The sequence below is a fragment of the Pseudophryne corroboree genome, chromosome 2, assembly GCF_028390025.1.
Source record: "Pseudophryne corroboree isolate aPseCor3 chromosome 2, aPseCor3.hap2, whole genome shotgun sequence".
NCBI classification, from domain to species: Eukaryota; Metazoa; Chordata; class Amphibia; order Anura; family Myobatrachidae; genus Pseudophryne; species Pseudophryne corroboree.
In genome coordinates, this window is record NC_086445.1 from 541,859,284 (window position 1) to 541,880,951 (window position 21,668).

Here is a 21,668-nt window from a genome sequence, read left to right on the forward strand (position 1 = left end):
TATATTGTGGTACTGAAGCCAGACGGCTCGGTGAGACCTATTCTAAATCTGAAATAGTTTAACACTTACATACAAAGGTTCAAATCAAGATGGAGTCACTCAGAGCAGTGATAGCGAACCAGGAAGAAGGGGACTATATGGTATCCCGGGACATCAGGGATGCTTACCTCCATGTCCCAATTTGCCCTTCTCACCAAGGGTACCTCAGGTTCGTGGTACAGAACTGTCACTATCAGTTTCAGACGCTGCCGGTTGGATTGTCCACGGCACCCCGGGTCCTTACCAAGGTAATGGCCGAAATGATGATTCTTCTTCAAAGAAAATGGACGATCTCCTGATAGGGGCAAGGTCCAGAGAACAGTTGGAGGTCGGAGTAGCACTATCTCAAGTAGTTCTACGACAGCACGGGTGGATTCTAAATATTCCAAAACCGCAGCTGTTTCCGACGACACGTCTGCTGTTCCTAGGGATGATTCTGGACACAGTCCAGAAAAAGGTGTTTCTCCCGGAGAAGAAAGCCAGGGAGTTATCCGAGCTAGTCAGGAACCTCCTAAAACCAGGAAAAGTGTCAGTGCATCATTGCACAAGGGTCCTGGGAAAAATGGTGGCTTCTTACGAAGCGATTCCATTCGGTAGATTTCACGCAAGAACTTTTCAGTGGGATCTGCTGGAAAAATGGTCCGGATCGCATCTTCAGATGCATCAGCGGATAACCCTGTCTCCAAGGACAAGGGTGTTTCTTCTGCGGTGGCTGCAGAGTGCTCATCTACTAAAGGGCCGCAGACTCGGCATTCAGGACTGGGTCCTGGTGACCACGGATGCCAGCCTGAGAGGCTGGGGAGCAGTCACACAGGGAAAAAATTTCCAGGGAGTGTGATCAAGTCTGGAGACTTCTCTCCACATAAATATACTGGAGCTAAGGGCAATTTACAATGTTCTAAGCTTAGCAAGACCTCTGCTTCAAGGTCAGCCGGTATTGATCCAGTGGGACAACATCACTGCAGTCGCCCACGTAAACAGACAGGGCGGCACAAGAAGCAGGAGGGCAATGGCAGAAACTGCAAGGATTCTTCGCTGGGCGAAAAATCATGTGATAGCACTGTCAGCAGTGTTCATTCCGGGAGTGGACAACTGGGAAGCAGACTTCCTCAGCAGGCACGACCTCCACCCGGGAGAGTGGGGACTTCATCGGGAAGTATTCCACATGATTGTGAACCGTTGGGAAAGACCAAAGGTGGACATGATGGCGACCCGCCTGAACAAAAAACTGGACAGGTATTGCGCCAGGTCAAGAGACCGTCAAGCAATATCTGTGGACGTTCTGGTAACACCGTGGGTGTACCAGTCGGTGTATGTGTTCCCTCCTCTGCTTCTCATAACCAAGGTACTGAGAATTATAAGAAGTAGAGGAGTAAGAACTATACTCGTGGCTCCGGATTGGCCAAGAAGGACGTGGCACCCGGAACTTCAAGAAATGCTCACAGAGGACTCATGGCCTCTGCCGCTAAGAAGGGACTTGCTTCAGCAAGTACCGGGTCTGTTCCAAGACTTACCGCGGCTGCGTTGGACGGCATGGCGGTGGAACGCCAGATCCTAAGGGAAAAAGGCATTCCGGAAGAGGTCATTCCTACCCTGGTCAAAGCCAGGAAGGAGGTGACCGCAAAACATTATCACCACATGTGGCGAAAATATGTTGCGTGGTGTGAGGCCAGGAAGGCCCCACGAAGAAATTTCAACTCGGTCGATTCCTGCATTTCCTGCAAACAGGAGTGTCTATGGGCCTCAAATTGGGGTCCATTAAGGTTCAAATTTCGGCCCTGTCAATTTTCTTCCAGAAAGAATTGGTTTCAGTTCCTGAAGTCCAGAAGTTTGTCAAGGGAGTATTGCATATACAACCCCCTTTTTGTGCCTCCAGTGGCACTGTGGGATCTCAACGTAGTTCTGGGATTCCTCAAATCACATTTTAAACCGCTCAAATCTGTGGATTTGAAATATCTCACATGAAAAGTGACCATGCTGTTGGCCCTGGCCTCGGCCAGGCGAGTGTCAGAATTGGCGGCTTTGTCTCACAAAAGCCATATCTGATTGTCCATTCGGACAGGGCAGAGCTGCGGACTCGTCCCCAGTTTCTTCCTAAGGTGGTGTCAGCGTTTCACCTGAACCAGCTTATTGTGGTACCTGCGGCTACTAGGGACTTGGAGGACTCCAAGTTGCTAGATGTTGTCAGGGCCCTGAAAATATAGGTTTCCAGGACGGCTGGAGTCAGGAAAACTGACTCGCTGTTAGTTATCCTGTATGCACCCAACAAACTGGGTGCTCTTGCTTCTAAGCAGACGATTGCTCGTTGGATTTGTAGCACATTTCAACTTGCACATTCTGTGGCAGGCCTGCCACAGCCAAAATCTGTCAAGGCCCATTCCACAAGGAAGGTGGGCTCATCCTGGGCGGCTGCCCGAGGGGTCTCGGCATTACAACTCTGCCGAGCAGCTACGTGGTCGGGGGAGAACACGTTTGTAAAATTCTACAAATTTGATACCCTGGCTAAAGAGGACCTGGAGTTCTCTCATTCGGTGCTGCAGAGTCATCCGCACTCTCCCGCCCGTTTGGGAGCTTTGGTATAATCCCCATGGTCCTGACGGAGTCCCCAGCATCCACTAGGACGTCAGAGAAAATAAGATTTTACTTACCGATAAATCTATTTCTCGTAGTCCGTAGTGGATGCTGGGCGCCCATCCCAAGTGCGGATTGTCTGCAATACTTGTACATAGTTATTGTTACAAAAATCGGGTTATTATTGTTGTGAGCCATCTTTTCAGAGGCTCCGCTGTTATCATGCTGTTAACTGGGTTCAGATCACAGGTTGTACAGTGTGATTGGTGTGGCTGGTATGAGTCTTACCCGGGATTCAAAATCCTTCCTTATTGTGTACGCTCGTCCGGGCACAGTATCCTAACTGAGGCTTGGAGGAGGGTCATAGGGGGAGGAGCCAGTGCACACCACCTGATCCTAAAGCTTTTACTTTTGTGCCCTGTCTCCTGCGGAGCCGCTATTCCCCATGGTCCTGACGGAGTCCCCAGCATCCACTACGGACTACGAGAAATAGATTTATCGGTAAGTAAAATCTTATTATTACTTACATAAGGGTTATGTTATAGCTCATCGGTCTTGGACTGATGCAATGTGGTTGTTTTCATACTGTTAACTGGGTAATTTATCACAAGTTATACGGTGTGATTGGTGTGGCTGGTATGACTCTTGCCCTTGGATTAACAAAAATCCTTTCCTCGTACTGTCCATCTCCTCTGGGCACAGTTTCTCTAACTGAGGTCTGGAGGAGGGGTATAGAGGGAGGAGCCAGTGCACACCCAGAGTCAAGTTCTTTCTTAAAGTGCCCATGTCTCCTGTGGAGCCCGTCTATTCCCCATGGTCCTTACGGAGTCCCAGCATCCTCTACGGACTGAGAGAAATAGATTTACCGGTAGGTTTAAAATCTTATTTTACATCCCATATGTTCAAGATTTACCAACCTTTTCACATGCACCAGGCCTCCACACATATATGGAAGTACTGTCTGTTTGCTTCTCATCAGTCAGGATTCTCAAACATCAAAATGTGAACATGTAGGATTGATTGCATTTTATAATCGGTGATTACTGTGGGAAGATCTGCACTTGGAAGTGTAAGAGAGCTGCATTTTTTTTTAACTCTATGCTTTTCTAAGTTTTGAGCTGGCAGTCTGTTCTAAGTGTTCTCAGGTGATGGAATGCAGAGCAGGCTGCCATTTTCTACATGGATGGAGAGCATATTTTAGTCACCTTTATGACAATAGGATTGCAGAGTTCTGCGCAAAAGAAATGAATATTTTCCATTCATCAAGTGAGAAAGCACGGACTACAAAAGTTTGCTTGGAGTTTCTGCGTCTGATTCAGAGTTGGCCACAATGTGCGCTTGGAAATAACCTTCATCAATATTGGCATTCATTTGCACCAGCCCTGTACGCTCTCCTCTAATAGCCCATAATTTTGCCTATGTGCCTTCAGAACACTTATCCTACGTGAAACTGCCCAGTTCCGCACAATCAGCCACAAGTTGAGGTACATCTGACTGTCTTGCACAAAGTAATATATGTTTGGCTATGGAACATGCGCAATGCTAAAAATTGCAATATCTGTTTGGAAAACTTGTGTGCAACTCTGAATCGGGCTCTTATTATAGTTTAAAAAAAAAAAAATACTTTGCTTTAATAAACTTGCTGAACTCATAATTGTGGTGTGACTGCCCTTTTACGGTTTTATTTTTACAGCTACTGGAATTTGATACTTTGTACTCCAGTTTTACACACAAGTAACACTTCATTCCAAAATAAGGCACATTTCATAACATGCTGCAGCACTCTGGACTTTAATGTCTCCCCTAAACAGTGCTCTACTGTATTTCACTATAAGCTATGTTTCCTTGGATAAGAACTGAATTCTACTGGACAATTATAACTCTGTTATAATGATGTAGAGCTAAATATAGCGGTGTACAGACAGGAAAGCTTGTTAAGGGTTGAGCTGAAAATGAGCGAGGGCAGAGGGTGAATGAGTACAGTGTGAGGAATTCATTTGCCAGATTAGACAGCACATTACAGCAGTCTGGGGCAGATGTATTAACCTGGAGAAGGCATAAGGAAGTGATAAACCAGTGATATGTACAAGGTGATAACGCACCAGCCAATCAGCTCCTAACTGTTAATTTACATATTGGAGCTGATTTGCTGGTGCATTTATCACCTTGCACATATCACTGGTTTATCACTTCCTTATGCCTTCTCCAGGTTAATACATCTGCCCCTTTATTCTCTACAGCTCCATGCAAGAGTTTCTGGGAGATGCTCACTGGGGTTAAGAAAAAATGTTCTTTGTAAGTGGAGCCCTGATACTGTGTGTACTGAAATCACTAGTCTCCTAAATCTATATGCATGTAGTCTGTTAATCATTTTTAATGGGCTTTAGACCATTCACACATATGACCATTTACACAACAAAGTAATGAAAATAATTGTTTTAAGTACTATTAACCTAAAATGTTAAGTACAGAGCTATCAAAGCACATTTTGCACAAATGTGTACTGTAGGTTATATTTGGGAAGATTTCTGTTGAAGTACACACTAGTGTTTGTATTCCATTCATGTGCACGAAGCAAGGGTATTGAAAATGGTATGAAAACTTTAAACAAGCTAAATAACTCATGGTTGCAAGTAAATATGAATCTATCGCCCTTTATTCACACTTGGATTGGCATACACTTACTGTATTACAATATGTAAAAATGTGATGAGAGCTCGCATGCATTCCAGATCTGATTTAGATGCATTCCATCTGGGAGATCACTAGAAGTGACAACACCGACTTCTAATACTTCTAATCTAATCACAACTCCTATTTGATTAATTTATGATCCATAGGCCTGACTCATACATAACAATATTGTGTTGGTTTCTTTTCTTGTTTTTTTGTTATACGGCAATGTTTTTATGATCTGCGCATGTGCAGAGGCAGGGATAAACTGGTTTGTGAAGCAGCCCTGACAGGACTGTGCGTGCGCATAAGGGTGCATGGCCACGGCTAAGGGGGCCTGCCATGAGTCAGTATGCCGGCTATGGGCAGGTGGGCGAGAAGGTGAACAGAGAGCTGAGAGGCTGCACTGATCTGCCAGCCCCACTCTGTGTGGCCGGACCGTCCCTTCTGGCATTTGCCAGATGGCCAGTACATCTGAGTTCAGGGGTTTCACTGCGCATGTGCAAATCCTGATCTGCAGTCTCGCTTGCAGTACACCACAAATGCAGCATAACTGACAAGGTTTGGCTCTTTAGGGGGTGGTGGCGAGAACAGTTTCACAAAACAGGGACTATGGGGGTGATTCAGGTTTGTTAGCAAACTAAAAAAGTTAACAATTGGGTAAAACCTGCTGCACTGCAGGTGGGGCAGATGTAACATGTGCAGAGAGTTAGATTTGGGTTGGTTATATTTCTGTGCAGGGTAAATACTGGCTGCTTTATTTCTACACTGCAGTTTAGATTTTAGTTTGGACACACCCCACCCATATCTAACTCTCTGCACATATTACATCTACCCCACCTGCAGTGCACATGGTTTTGCCAAATTGGTAACTTTTTTGGTGTGCTAACAAACCTCAATAAGGCCCTATGTTTTCTGACACAGATATGCTGACCCTGACTCAGAAATTCCATCGCTCATTCTGAGTTAGCTTAGACATAGATGAATGATGACTGTGAACATTGAAATCATTGGTCACAATGGTGATATCTGATGCCTGCAATCCTCGCATCTGTGATGCTGGCAGAATGCAGTGAGGTTTCTTGTTTTTTCTTCTTCCTGCTTACCATGATATTATGAATCAGGCCCGATACCACGAGTACTAAAAGAGCATTTGTTCAGTGATCTAATGATAACTATTCTGTCTGTTGTCCCTTAATTGTGAGGAGTTTGATGTGCATATAGGCATAACTGATTATGAACCCTTCTCTCAAATAACATTAAAGGGATTGTCCGCAATTGCATTTGGATTGTTTGGTTTCAACAGGTTTTGGAAATCAAGCTATAGTATGCCTTGGAGGGCTGTTTTTACTTGTTTTATAGTAAAGGGCCATACATGTTCTATCTGTTCTCTCATGGGGGCTAACATTATTTTCACCTACACTTACAGGACTGTACATCAAGATCTCCCTGAATTTGTCCTGCAAGTCAAGGACCATGTTATGCGCTCCAACTAACAACATCTTTCTGTTCTGTGATGCTGAACCTTTCTCAATGGACTGACACCTTTGTCACCAACTCATTGATGGAGTTAGGAAAATCTTTCTGCATAGACAGTATAAGCTGCACAGTTTCTGCATAGACAGTATAAGCTGCACAGTTCTTCTGTTACTTGTTCACTGGACTTTTCCTCCTCAGAGGCCTCAGCCATGTGGTGCTACTGGTGGTAGTCTGGGATTGCATCTTTCCTTACAACTTCCTATAACTGGATTTTGTTCCTGTTCTACTTGCCAAATCAAATTTTGTCAAAATATTACTGAAGCTTTTTTCAATTAAACTGCAATCCTTCAATAGCACGTAAGCTTGCTGTATAGACAATCTGCCATAGTGTTTTATAGCACTATGTATGGATTGCTGGCTCTGGATTAATAAATAAGGGGTTGTCCAATGCGAAAAACTGTAAAAGTTAAAACAAATGATCTGGACCTAAAATTATAATAGGATATCTGTCTTGTTTCCACCATCCATGTTTCCAATCTGACCCACTAACGTGCAAAAGTATGTACAGATTCTATTTCTAGGCACCGTGCCAACACCAGTCTGTGGCTGTGCACCTATTCTTAAGGTGGGTACACACTAGTAGATATATCTGCAGATCAATTGATCTGCAGATATATCTATGGACGGATCGGGCAGTGTGTTGAGCATACACACTGCCCGATCCGTCGGGGACTGACGTCATGAACTGGGCGGGCGTGTACACTTGCCCGCCCAGTTCACCTGTCGATCACCGCCGGCCGCCGCAGCATGTGTACGGGCGGTCGGCCGACCGCCCTGTACACACACAGCGACGCGCCAATATATCGGTAGATATATTGGCCATCTGCTGTGCTGCGCGGCCGTCGCGATACGTCTGTGAACGACGGAGTTCACAGACGTATCGGCCGTACACACTGGCCGACGGTCCCGCGATATATCGGCCGTTCAAGAGAACGGCCGATATATCGACCAGTGTGTACGGGCCTTTAGACATCTGTGTAAATAGCTTCTGCACGTTTATAAGTGACCTTTTAGTGTCTTTTGTTTTAGGAGCAAAAACACAGCACCAATTTTAGTTGCAAGATCTCCCCCTTTACTCCACAGTTGTTTTTGGTGTTTTTAAGCAGCAATCAAATTACAGTTGCTAGTGCATGAAACTTGAATGAGGGATCGAAGTGGAAAAAAATCCTACAGATTTACAAGCAGTCACCAAGGGTTTGCTGCGCATTGTTTTGACGGAGAACGAAGTTCACCAAAATGGGACATGAGCTTGCTGAGCACAAGTGTATGTTGAAGAGGAAAGGAATGTCAGGGGCTGGGAAAACACACTTTGGCATTCAAGTGATTTCCTGCAGTTGTTCTGAGCAAAGCCTTGAATTTTAATTGCAGAAAATCTCCTAATATGCCTTTTTGGATCAGCTTGTTGAACTGTGTTTATTGGGGAATGTAAATATAAAACCGTTTAAGTTTTATTGTGATGTATGCCCCCTTCCCCCCCATTAACTGCTAACCTCCCCCCTTCCAGGCCTCATCCATGACATTCAGAAATATATCATGTATACGTATAGTAATGAACTTAAGATGAATTGTTTTATTGATGTATTTTATTTTTTATCTTCGTATCAGAAAACCAGCTGATTTACAAAATCTTGCCCCTGGAACACATCCGCCATTTATAACCTACAACCATGATGTGAAGACCGATGTAAATAAGATAGAGGAGTTTCTAGAAGAAGTGCTTTGCCCTCCAAAGTGAGTATAAAAACGATGACCGTAGTAGTAGTAAAAAACAAACTACATGAGGTTGTGAGAAGCTGTTGGTGAAGTATGGCAGGGGTGCCCTGGGTTGGTGATCCAGCACAAATTTAAATCATTTATGGTCAATGTATTAGGCAAACTAGTGCTTGTGGCTTCCAATCATAAAATATGTAGACAAACTGAAGCGAATCCTGTCCTCACTATATAACTGAACCTAAGGATGACTTATAAACACAATTTACTTACTTTAATATATTTCTCTATCGTCCTAAGTGGATGCTGGGGTTCCTGAAAGGACCATGGGGAATAGCGGCTCCGCAGGAGACAGGGCACAAAAAAGTAAAGCTTTACTAGGTCAGGTGGTGTGCACTGGCTCCTCCCCCTATGACCCTCCTCCAGACTCCAGTTAGATTTTGTGCCCGAACGAGAAGGGTGCAATCTAGGTGGCTCTCCTAAAGAGCTGCTTAGAGAAAGTTTAGTTTAGGTTTTTTTCTTTACAGTGAGTCCTGCTGGCAACAGGATCACTGCAACGTGGGACTTAGGGGGAAAGTAGTAAACTCACCTGCATGCAGAGTGGATTTGCTGCTTGGCTACTGGACACCATTAGCTCCAGAGGGATCGAACACAGGCCCAGCCGTGGAGTCCGGTCCCGGAGCCGCGCCGCCGACCCCCTTGCAGATGCTGAAGCGTGAAGAGGTCCGGAAACCGGCGGCTGAAGACTCCTCAGTCTTCATAAGGTAGCGCACAGCACTGCAGCTGTGCGCCATTTTCCTCTCAGCACACTTCACTGGGCAGTCACTGAGGGTGCAGAGCGCTGGGGGGGGGCGCTCTGAGAGGCAAATATAAACCTTATACAAGGCTAAAAATACCTCACATATAGCCCATAGGGGCTATATGGAGATATTTAACCCCTGCCTGACTGGAAAAATAGCGGGAGAAGAACCCGCCGAAAAAGGGGCGGGGCCTATCTCCTCAGCACACGGCGCCATTTTCTGTCACAGCTCCGCTGGTCAGAACGGCTCCCAGGTCTCTCCCCTGCACTGCACTACAGAAACAGGGTAAAACAGAGAGGGGGGGCACATTAATGGCTATATATATATATATTAAAGCAGCTATAAGGGAGCACTTAATATAAGGATATCCCTTGTATATATAGCGCTTTGTGGTGTGTGCTGGCAGACTCTCCCTCTGTCTCCCCAAAAGGGCTAGTGGGTCCTGTCTTCATTAGAGCATTCCCTGTGAGTTTGCGGTGTGTGTCGGTACGTGGTGTCGACATGTATGAGGACGATATTGGTGTGGAGGCGGAGCAATTGCCAAATATGCAGATGTCACCCCCCAGGGGGTCGACACCAGAATGGATGCCTTTATTTGTGGAATTACGTGATGGTTTATCTTCCCTTAAACAGTCAGTTGAGGACATGAGGCGGCCGGACAATCAATTAATGCCTGTCCAGGCGCCTCAAACACCGTCAGGGGCTGTAAAACGCCCTTTGCCTCAGTCGGTCGACACAGACCCAGACACGGGCACTGATTCCAGTGACGACGGTAGAAATTCAAACGTATTTTCCAGTAGGGCCACACGTTATATGATTTTGGCAATGAAGGAGACGTTACATTTAGCTGATACTACAGATACCGTAAAACAGGGTATTATGTATGGTGTGAAAAAACTACAAACAGTTTTTCCTGAATCAGAAGAATTAAATGACGTGTGTGATGAAGCGTGGGTTGCTCCTGATAAAAAGTTGATAATTTCAAAAAAGTTATTGGCATTATACCCTTTCCCGCCAGAGGTTAGGGCGCGCTGGGAAACACCCCCTAAGGTGGACAAGGCGCTCACACGCTTATCCAAACAAGTGGCGTTACCCTCTCCTGAGACGACCGCACTTAAGGATCCATCAGATAGAAAGATGGAAGTTATTCAAAAGAATATATACACACATGCAGGTGTTATACTACGACCAGCTATAGCAACTGCCTGGATGTGCAGTGCTGGAGTAGTTTGGTCAGAATCCCTGATTGAAAATATTGATACCCTAGATAGGGACAATGTTTTACTGTCGTTAGAACAAATAAAGGATGCATTTATCTATATGCGTGATGCACAGAGGGATATTTGCACACTGGCATCTCGGATGAGTGCTATGTCCATTTCAGCCAGAAGAGCCTTATGGACACGACAGTGGACAGGCGATGCGGATTCAAAACGTCACATGGAGGTTTTGCCGTATAAAGGGGAGGAGTTATTTGGAGTTGGTCTATCAGACTTGGTGGCCACGGCTACTGCCGGGAAATCCACTTTTTTACCTCAAGTCACTCCCCAACAGAGAAAGGCACCGACCTTTCAACCGCAGCCTTTTCGCTCCTACAAAAATAAGAGAGCAAAGGGCTTGTCGTATCTGCCACGAGGCAGAGGAAGAGGGAAGAGACACCAACAGGCAGCTCCTTCCCAGGAACAGAAGCCCTCCCCGGCTCCTGCAAAAACCTCAGCATGACGCTGGGGCCTCTCAAGCGGACTCGGGGACAGTGGGGGGCCGTCTCAAAAATTACAGCGCGCAGTGGGCTCACTCGCAGGTAGACCCCTGGATCCTGCAGATAATATCTCAGGGGTACAGGTTGGAATTAGAGACGGATCCTCCTCATCGTTTCCTGAAGTCTGCCTTACCAACCGTCTCTTCCGAAAGGGAGAGGGTGTTGGAAGCCATTCACAAGCTGTACGCTCAGCAGGTGATAGTCAAAGTACCCCTATTACAACAAGGAAAGGGGTATTATTCCACTCTATTTGTGGTACCGAAGCCGGATGGCTCGGTAAGGCCTATTCTAAATCTGAAGTCCTTGAACCTCTACATAAAAAAGTTCAAGTTCAAGATGGAGTCACTCAGAGCAGTGATAGCGAACCTGGAAGAAGGGGACTTTATGGTATCCTTGGACATCAAGGATGCGTATCTACACGTTCCGATTTACCCCGCACACCAGGGGTACCTCAGGTTCATTGTTCAAAACTGTCACTATCAGTTTCAGACGCTGCCGTTCGGATTGTCCACGGCGCCTCGGGTCTTTACCAAGGTAATGGCCGAGATGATGATTCTTCTTCGAAGAAAAGGCGTATTAGTTATCCCATACTTGGACGATCTCCTAATAAGGGCAAGGTCCAGAGAACAGCTGGAGACAGCTTTAGCACTATCTCAAGAGGTGCTAAGACAACACGGGTGGATTCTGAATATTCCAAAATCCCATTTAATCCCGACAACTCGTCTGCTGTTCCTAGGAATGATTCTGGACACGGTTCAGAAAAAGGTTTTCCTTCCAGAGGAAAAAGCCAAGGAGTTATCCGATCTGGTCAGGAACCTCCTAAAACCAGGAAAAGTGTCAGTACATCAATGCACAAGAGTCCTGGGAAAAATGGTGGCTTCTTACGAAGCAATTCCATTCGGCAGATTCCATGCAAGAATATTCCAAAGGGATCTGTTGGACAAATGGTCAGGGTCGCATCTGCAGATGCACCTGCGAATAACCCTGTCACCAAAGACAAGGGTGTCACTTCTGTGGTGGTTGCAGAAGGCTCACCTATTAGAAGGCCGCAGATTCGGCATTCAGGATTGGATCCTGGTGACCACGGACGCCAGCCTGAGAGGCTGGGGAGCAGTCACACAAGGAAGAAACTTCCAGGGAGTATGGACGAGTCTGGAAAAGTCTCTTCACATAAACATTCTGGAACTAAGAGCAATCTACAATGCTCTAAGCCAGGCGGAACTTCTCCTGCAAGGAAAGCCGGTGTTGATTCAGTCGGACAACATCACGGCGGTCGCCCATGTAAACAGGCAGGGCGGCACAAGAAGCAGGAGTGCAATGGCAGAAGCTGCCAAGATTCTTCGCTGGGCGGAGAATCACGTGATAGCACTGTCAGCAGTGTTCATCCCGGGCGTGGACAACTGGGAAGCAGACTTCCTCAGCAGACACGATCTTCATCCGGGAGAGTGGGGTCTACATCCAGAAGTCTTCAACATGTTAATAGACCGTTGGGAAAGACCAATTGTAGACATGATGGCGTCTCGCCTCAACAAGAAACTGGACAAATATTGCGCCAGGTCAAGAGATCCACAGGCAATAGCTGTGGACGCACTGGTAACTCCTTGGGTGTACCAGTCAGTGTATGTGTTTCCTCCTCTGCCGCTCATACCAAAGGTATTGAAGATCATACGGCAAAGAAGAGTAAGAACAATACTAGTGGTTCCGGATTGGCCGAGAAGGACTTGGTATCCGGAACTTCAAGAGATGCTCACGGACGAACCGTGGCCTCTACCTCTGAGAAGGGACCTGCTACAGCAGGGTCCCTGTCTTTTTCAAGACTTACCGCGGCTGCGTTTGACGGCATGGCGGTTGAACGCCAGATCCTAAAAGGGAAAGGCATTCCAGAAGAAGTCATTCCTACCTTGATTAAGGCACGGAAGGAAGTCACCGTGAAACATTATCACCGCATTTGGCGAAAATATGTAGCGTGGTGCGAGGATCGGAGGGTTCCGACGGAGGAATTCCAACTGGGTCGTTTCCTACATTTCCTGCAATCAGGATTATCTATGGGTCTCAAATTGGGATCCATTAAGGTTCAAATTTCGGCCCTGTCAATATTCTTCCAAAAAGAATTGGCCTCTGTCCCTGAGGTCCAGACTTTTGTCAAGGGAGTACTGCATATACAGCCTCCTGTGGTGCCTCCGGTGGCACCGTGGGATCTAAATGTAGTTTTAGATTTCCTCAAATCCCATTGGTTTGAACCATTGAAAAAGGTGGATTTGAAATATCTCACATTGAAAGTGACTATGTTACTAGCCCTGGCCTCTGCCAGGAGAGTATCTGAATTGGCGGCTTTATCTTATAAAAGTCCTTATCTAATCTTCCATTCGGATAGGGCAGAACTGCGGACTCGTCCGCATTTTCTCCCTAAAGTGGTATCAGCATTTCATCTGAACCAACCTATTGTGGTGCCTGCGGCCACTAGCGACTTGGAGGACTCCAAGTTGTTGGACGTTGTCAGAGCCTTAAAAATATACATTGCAAGGACGGCTGGAGTCAGAAAATCTGACTCGCTGTTTATATTGTATGCACCCAACAAGTTGGGCGCACCTGCTTCTAAGCAGTCGATTGCTCGTTGGATTTGTAACACAATTCAACTTGCACATTCTGTGGCAGGCCTGCCACAGCCTAAAACTGTAAAAGCCCACTCCACAAGGAAGGTGGGCTCATCTTGGGCGGCTGCCCGAGGGGTCTCGGCATTACAACTCTGCCGAGCAGCTACGTGGTCGGGGGAGAACACGTTTGTAAAATTTTACAAATTTGATACCCTGGCAAAGGAGGACCTGGAGTTCTCTCATTCGGTGCTGCAGAGTCATCCGCACTCTCCCGCCCGTTTGGGAGCTTTGGTATAATCCCCATGGTCCTTTCAGGAACCCCAGCATCCACTTAGGACGATAGAGAAAATAAGAATTTACTTACCGATAATTCTATTTCTCGGAGTCCGTAGTGGATGCTGGGCGCCCATCCCAAGTGCGGATTATCTGCAATACTTGTACATAGTTATTGTTAACTAATTCGGGTTATTGTTAAGGAGCCATCTTTAAGAGGCCCTTTCTGTTGTCATACTGTTAACTGGGTTTAGATCACAAGTTGTACGGTGTGATTGGTGTGGCTGGTATGAGTCTTACCCGGGATTCAAAATGCCTCCCTTATTGTGTATGCTCGTCCGGGCACAGTACCTAACTGGAGTCTGGAGGAGGGTCATAGGGGGAGGAGCCAGTGCACACCACCTGACCTAGTAAAGCTTTACTTTTTTGTGCCCTGTCTCCTGCGGAGCCGCTATTCCCCATGGTCCTTTCAGGAACCCCAGCATCCACTACGGACTCCGAGAAATAGAATTATCGGTAAGTAAATTCTTATTTTTTTTTTCTGAATTTCTCAATAACATTTGTTTGTCCTAGGGGTGCTCTAAAAAAATAAATAAAAAATTCTGATACTGTAGGGCGCCGTGAAGTGTGGGAACCACTAGTGTATAGCTTTCCAGTCTCACATTTTACCCATGTGCAGTACCAAACACATAAAAGTAAACCCAAAATACTCTAGGTCTCCTCTACTCTGAGGGTAGTAGTAATAGTAGATTTAGCCCAGTTGACTGTGAGAAGAGTCTGATGAAACGACCAGTGCCTACGGTCGAGAAACGCGTTAGGTTGAACGGCTTTGGAGTGATCCACGGATATATACCATCTCTCTGCTATTTGGAGACGAACGGATATCACCGACAGGCTTAATCCGCCCTAAACCGCCACAGATATTTCCATCTCCTACATCCCAGCCTAAGGATTACCCAGCTGCGCTGTCGGAGGAGCATCCAGGCAGCGCAGCACAGAACGGCTTGTGGATTGGAAACAGCGGAGGTCCGGTGAACATCCGGCCGGTTGGACGGCTACAGCATTTACTGGCACGGGTGAGATTGCTACGAGTGAGACGGCTACTGCATTCACTGGCACGGGTGAGATTGCTACGAGTGAGACGACTACTGCATTCACTGGCACGGGTGAGATTGCTACGAGTGAGACGAGGTTTCATTTATTTATACATTATCCCGTCATTTTAGCCACCCACACCTATGGCCTCACTAGGCTAGGGGCTATTTGAGCCATTCGGGACTTTGTTTTAGTATTTTATTTTATTTATTCATATTAATCATCTTAAATACGGGACTGTAATTCTACAGCATTGGCTGCCCACACTAACGGCTGCTTAAGGATAGGTGCCTTTATCGAGACTTTTCAATAACATTGGTCAAAAGGACGGGACTGGTTTCTATACATTTGCTTAAACATTTAGCATTCACATCAGCAGCCGTACGAGGTTAAGAGCTAATGAGCCGTACGAGACCTTTGGATACATATATAACGGCTAACCACTACCATTTTAGATCGTTATTGGAAGAACTCTGAGTTTTTATTTTATATGCAATTTTATGATATTCTACAGGCAATACATCTTCCATTTGTATACTCCATTGATTTTTGATACATTTTGTTTGTGCACAATTTTTAATTATTAATTAAGGCTGGCCAGCCAGTGTTCTTCAGGATTCTATATATTTGTATCCATTATTGGTTTTCTGGAATACTAACCATATATGAATAATTAACTAGATGGTTATATATTTCATGATTGTGTTATTTCATTTATTTTAATATTATTTTTAATATCCTATTGTGGTCACTCTAAGGAATATATTTATAATTAATTTATTTGGTAATAACTACAATTAAATAATATTTAATAAAAACAAAAATAAGAAAATAAAAATAAAAATAATTAATCCAAATAAATTTTGATTGGCTCTTCCTTTTGCGCACGTTTTGGTTCTTTTTTCTTGTTATGACTGTGAGAAGAGCAGTTTACAACCCATCCTCCACTTGCAGCAAATCTCTCATTTAACCCTTTCATGTGTGAATTATGAGAACCTAATGCAAGATTTAGAAGAAAAAAAAAAAAAGTTTTCAATTAGTCTTCATGACTTAACCACTTGCCTGTCATGGTCGCATCAGATGCGACCATGCCTGCAATTGCTTTATCTGACCTGGTCGCACATGATGCGACAAGTCAGATAAACAGTGTTAGCAGTCTTCCTGTCCCCGGTGTTGCCGTGCTGACGATCATTGCCGATCGGTCAGCACGGCAGGAACCCCCCACCCCCAGCAGCCGCAGACAATAGCAGCCGCTGGTAAGTGTAAATCATTGCCCCCAAGCTCCCCCACCCGTGTACATGGCAGCTATCCGGGCTCTAAATACTAAAGTCGCGATGTCCCGATGGTCACAATGTTCCCGATCAATGCTTCGATGTTTTAGGGGAACAATTTTTATAAAAATAAATAATAAAAAAAAAATAATAATCATTTTTTTTTTTCTTTTGAACTAAAATCATTTTGGATAGGTCTAAATTCATGTTCTTAACCTAATTCACTTATAAAAAAAAAAAACCTGACAACTTCTGAGCGGTTTTTGGGGAAATTTTTTTTGTCCGTTAAGTGGTTAGAAAAAACACGAAAGTTTTCCTAAAACTAGAAAACTGAAGACGTTATCCACCTGTCCACAGACATACATCTGTAACATAAACAAATTGCCCTATTATCACGGAACAGTATTTTAATCGTGAAAGGTTTTTATTATTTTTGTTCTTGCAAAAAAAAGTAAGGTAACATGAAAAAAAAATCGATAAAAAGTCTGTATCCCCCCCCCCCCCCCCCCCGCAGAAACAAATAATCCTCTAAGTTAATAACAATGCATTTCTTATTCATATTTATGGTTCTATTCGTCTAGAAACAAAAATGTGCTCAATATTTATAACCAATATTTTCATTTACCTCTGAGTTTATAGGTAGGAAACAAACATTTTTCGTGAACTCATTGTAACTGATTTTAACGCTAAGGCCCAGATTTATCAAGCCTTGGAGAGTGATAAATTTCACGCTGATAAAGTACCAACCAAATCAGCTCCTGTCATTTTTCAAACCCAGCCTGTAACATGGCAGTTAGGAGCTGATTGGCTGGTACTTTATCACCATGCTATTTATCACTCTCCAAGGCTTGATAAATCTGGGCCTTCGTAGGAAAGTTGGAGAAGCATCCTGGACACACAGGCTCACAACTCTTCATGCAGATGTACTTGGTTTTATGTGTTCAAACTGCATTGTGGCACCTGTTAGCATGTCTTGCATCTGTAAGCTTTGGCCAGTGATTTCCCACACTGAATCTGATTTCAGGGGGTGCTTTTGACATGTACTGCACTTACACGGAGGTGGTGTCTCACTTGGTCTTCCTCTTCGACCATGCTCCATAGAGTTAGCTTTGATCATTGCTCGAGTAATGAATGCTTTAAAATAGAGCTGATTTTAATCATTGAATCCAGACATTTGATTCAGCCGCCATGCATAGGTCACATCAAGAAAGTGAAAGAACACCCGAATGTGCCATGTCCGGTTTTTGCGTCTGCGTGGGTACATCGCCACACACTGATCCATGAGATCCATTCCCCTCATGTGCATGTTACATTACTCTGCACCTAACACAAAAAGATAAGATGGCCTTGTTTGTATCATTGTTATCAGCTGTCAAAACTGGCATATATAGCTATTATATGAGGAAAATTATTTAGGTTAGGACAATATACCAGGATTAGCCTTCTGACTGCCTGGATCCCAACTACCAGGATTTTGACCACATCACAAAGCACACATTTAGTTGTATCTCTCCAGTCCTTTTTAGAATTGCTGTTTATGTTGAGATTCCTAATGACAATGGCTTAATAGCTACTGCAAATAGCAAAACTGATTATGACATGTGGTCCCACACAGGCTGCGCAGCCCAAACCTGGCTTCCAGTCCACTGACCTTGGTCCCAGAGTACCATCTGGCAGTCCGAGGTCAGAAATGGGTGCAGGATGGGTGTCCGGTATCTCTTGCTGGTGGTGGGATGACACAAACATCCTCCAATGCCAGAACAGGGGGGTGTCCTGTATTGTCCAGTTGTTGTACAGAGAGAGGAGGAACCAATAGCTTATGAAATCAGCCTGGCATTTCTGTAATGGGCAGGGTGCAGTCTCTGGTAATACCAAACAGCCTAGTGAGGACACTAATCAGTGTCCTTTATTTGTAAGATGCCACAGATTCTGTAGTGCTGGAAAAATCACACTATAAAGCATACAAAATAAAGATAATCACAAAAGACAACCAGTACATAAGAATACATTAAAGTAATTTAAGTACAACTTGAACATAAAACAGAAAAAGTACTCACGAGATCCTACAGTATAGAAGAAAGAGGGAGTGGGTATTAGTCCCTAAGTAAACATGTTGGGTAATCTCATTTTAGGTAACTAGAAGAATAGAATAACAGCTTTCATTTTACAAATCACATAACTGCTTATGTTTAACATATTACAAATGAAAATTGCCTTGGATTGAAGTTATGAAGTGAATCTCCCAATAAAGTTCTTTAAAGAACACATAACGTGCATTATAGCATTAGCCAGACTGATTAAGTGAGTTGGGCTAAATATGTTGAAGTAAGTAAGACCTGTTTTGCAAGGCTTCATTAAATGTACAGACATTCACACTTCCTACTGTATTTGAAAAATATATATATGTATGAGGTATCTAACAAGTGTCTGCCTTATACTCTGAAGTCTGGTTATGTGTCAAAGACAAAATAGAAATGGCTCCCTTTAGTGTGCTATATTCTACATATAGTACGATAAGAGGTTTCCTTCCAAATGGCGCACTTACCAGAAAGTGAATAAAGTGTAGCGTATCACTGTGTTGCCTTAGTTTCTTTTCACCACTAACCTTGATTTTCCAGAATACCATTAGAAATCCAAAGGCAATATAAACCATATAGTGCAAGTGGCAGTGTGCTTCAAAACCTATGAAGTGCTTTCATTACAAAATGCAAAGTTTTAATGCGCTTCCCTGATATAGCTTGATTGTTCTATAGATCACTTCTGGATCCCAGTAAGTATAATAACATTTACGGTAATTCTATGACAAGTCAGTCTGTCCAACACCACACTGCAAATACAGCGCCTGTGTACCAAATATGAGTGTTCCTTATCTATTAGTTATATTTGGTAGCCCAGCTGGCCTTTTCTTCAGTCTGTTAACAGTGCTATTAAATGAGATGACAACCTCTTGTCTGTTTAGTCGTTGTGACCTTATCAGCTGAAATACTTGTGTATTCTAGACATGTGCATTTAAGGAAATAAAAAGGACATGCAAACACCCTAGTTAGAAGGAAATGCATCTTCTGTAGTGGATAAATAAACATCATATAAGCACGGAAGTAAAGTAAATTAGTTGGTCTTTAAAAATGGTTTTGCGATAATAAAGCTTTAGTGCCTTTTTAAAACAAGATATATATAATCTATGTAATTTAGCAGTCAAAACGAACTGTGAAACAACGGGAAATATAGCAATGTAATGTATAAGGCCTTGTAGTTAACAGCATATTCTTGCCTTTTGGTAATACTCCAATGTTGAAACCAATTACCATTGTAGTGTTAATTAAATTTAGCATTTTTACAATGGTGGTACTCCTATTAACTCAAAGACATTCAACATTTTTGGGAGCTTTTATGTAATTAAATTAATCAGATGAGTTTTTTACTTTTAAATATTCCATTAATTGATTATTCCAGGTACCGCAAATTAGCAGCAAAGCACCCAGAATCCAACACAGCCGGCATGGACATATTTGCTAAGTTTTCGGCATACATCAAGAACTCCAAGCCAGATGCCAATGAAGGTAACTCTTCCACTGTAAGGTCTCACTTTCCTGCCTTATCACTTCCTGTAATAATCTCCAGGGACTTAAGACTTCAGTGCGAGTCACCACTAAGCATCTGGTTATGGGTGGCTATGGAGGACACTAAACCTCTATCTGCCATATGTGAAGGGAGGACATATTTACTTACTAAAGCTGGAGCGGTTTGAAAATTTTAATATCCTGTCCAAAATTCTCTGTTCATTTGTGTTGAGTTCAGGTAAAGTAAGATACTTACGTATACCAGAGTTTTCCAACATCCTGCCATTTCACATACCTTCCAACTGTACCTTTTTGGCAGGTACAGTACCTTTTTTTTTTTTCTATGGTCTGTACCGATTTTTGACTCTCCAAACTTCCATTGACATTATAGGAAAGGGGGCTTGGCCATGCCCTCTTTACCTATGGCTACGCCCTTTTTCCTAATTTGTACCGTTTTTTTATGTGTGAAATGTTGGAGGGTATGATTCCAGTCCAGGTTTTAAGGATAGCCATGCTTGAGCATAGGTGACTTAATTAGTACCTTAGTCGATTTTGATTTAACTATCTAGACTGAGGCATAATTTCTCTAGCATCCATAAGGGATATTGGGGACACATTAGTACGATGGGTATAGACGGGGTCCAAAGGAGCCAGTGTACTTTCAATTTCTTCCACTGGGTGTGCTGTCTCCTCCATTCTATGCCCCCTCCCAGAGGCAGTTTAGAAAAAAGTGCCCTCAGGAGAGGATGCACACTCTGGAGCTCCAGAGAAATTTCTATTTATTTTAAAACATAATTATTTTTGGTATGCTGTTTGGGCAACAACATACCTGTGCCGTGGGAGTTAGGGGGAAACCGATCACCGGCCTCGTTAAGTGCAGAGCCGCTTCCCCGCTGCAGGGCCACCATCCTGAGGAGCTGTTTGTTCAGCGGGGCACTGCGCCTTAGCTGTCCCAGCATGCCACACACCCCTAACGCTGCCTGAAGGTGATCGTCGGTGGTGAGTACACACCGGGCGCCCTGGTTCATGGTGCGGCAAAAGCGCAAGTGAGGCATACAGGTCCCTCCTGGGGGGGACCTGCTTGTAGCCCCTGCGTGACAGTGGCTGACATTAGCTGTACTTACATTTATGTGACACTACAGCGCATTTAGGAGACATAGCCAGTATAAATATGTAACAGTATCTCTGGCGCCATTACGGGGAGCGGAGCTATATCAGAGCGGGCTCAGCTGCATTTTGGCACCTTCCTCTGCATAAGCAGCAGCCTCACACAGCTCCACCGGTCTGTCATACGCTGGATCACTGGTACAGGGTGTTTGAGTAGTGGGAGAGCCGCAATTTGTGCACAATATTCCTCTAGGGAATCCTAGTTAGAAACAGTTTAACTGATACATCTATATAAAAACGCTGACAGCCTCACTGGGGCTCTGCAGCGTTGGTGTGCTGGTCTCCTCTCATACTATTTGTCTCCTCACATGCAATAGGGCAGGCTTGTTTGTAACTCACCATAATGGTGAAACAAAAATTATGCAGTGTATGTAATGCCAGATTCTTCCCTTCCTCATCTGGCTTTTTATGATGTGAGCAGTTTAGTCAGTCATCACAACATGCTGACAATGTGGGAGAGAGTCACAAGCCCTCCTGGCTGGGGACTATAAAAAATATGTTTGATATGTCATCTCAATTAACTGCTAATGCCAATAAAACACAAGAACTGCAACAAGCAGTAGCAAGTTTAGCTACCAGGGCTGATGCCCCCCCATCCCCCACCGTCTACTACAGGT

General features: G+C 44.3%; 1 protein-coding gene across 1 annotated transcript in view; it reads left to right on the top strand.

Annotated features, from left to right (window-relative positions):
• Positions 1-21,668, top strand: part of CLIC4 (chloride intracellular channel 4) — a 156,172-nt gene that overhangs the window by 116,954 nt on the left and 17,550 nt on the right. Inside the window, exons 3-4 of the mRNA XM_063954288.1 lie at positions 8,428-8,553; positions 19,778-19,884. Coding sequence (XP_063810358.1) covers positions 8,428-8,553; positions 19,778-19,884 — 233 coding nt within the window. The remainder of the gene's footprint in view (positions 1-8,427; positions 8,554-19,777; positions 19,885-21,668) is intronic.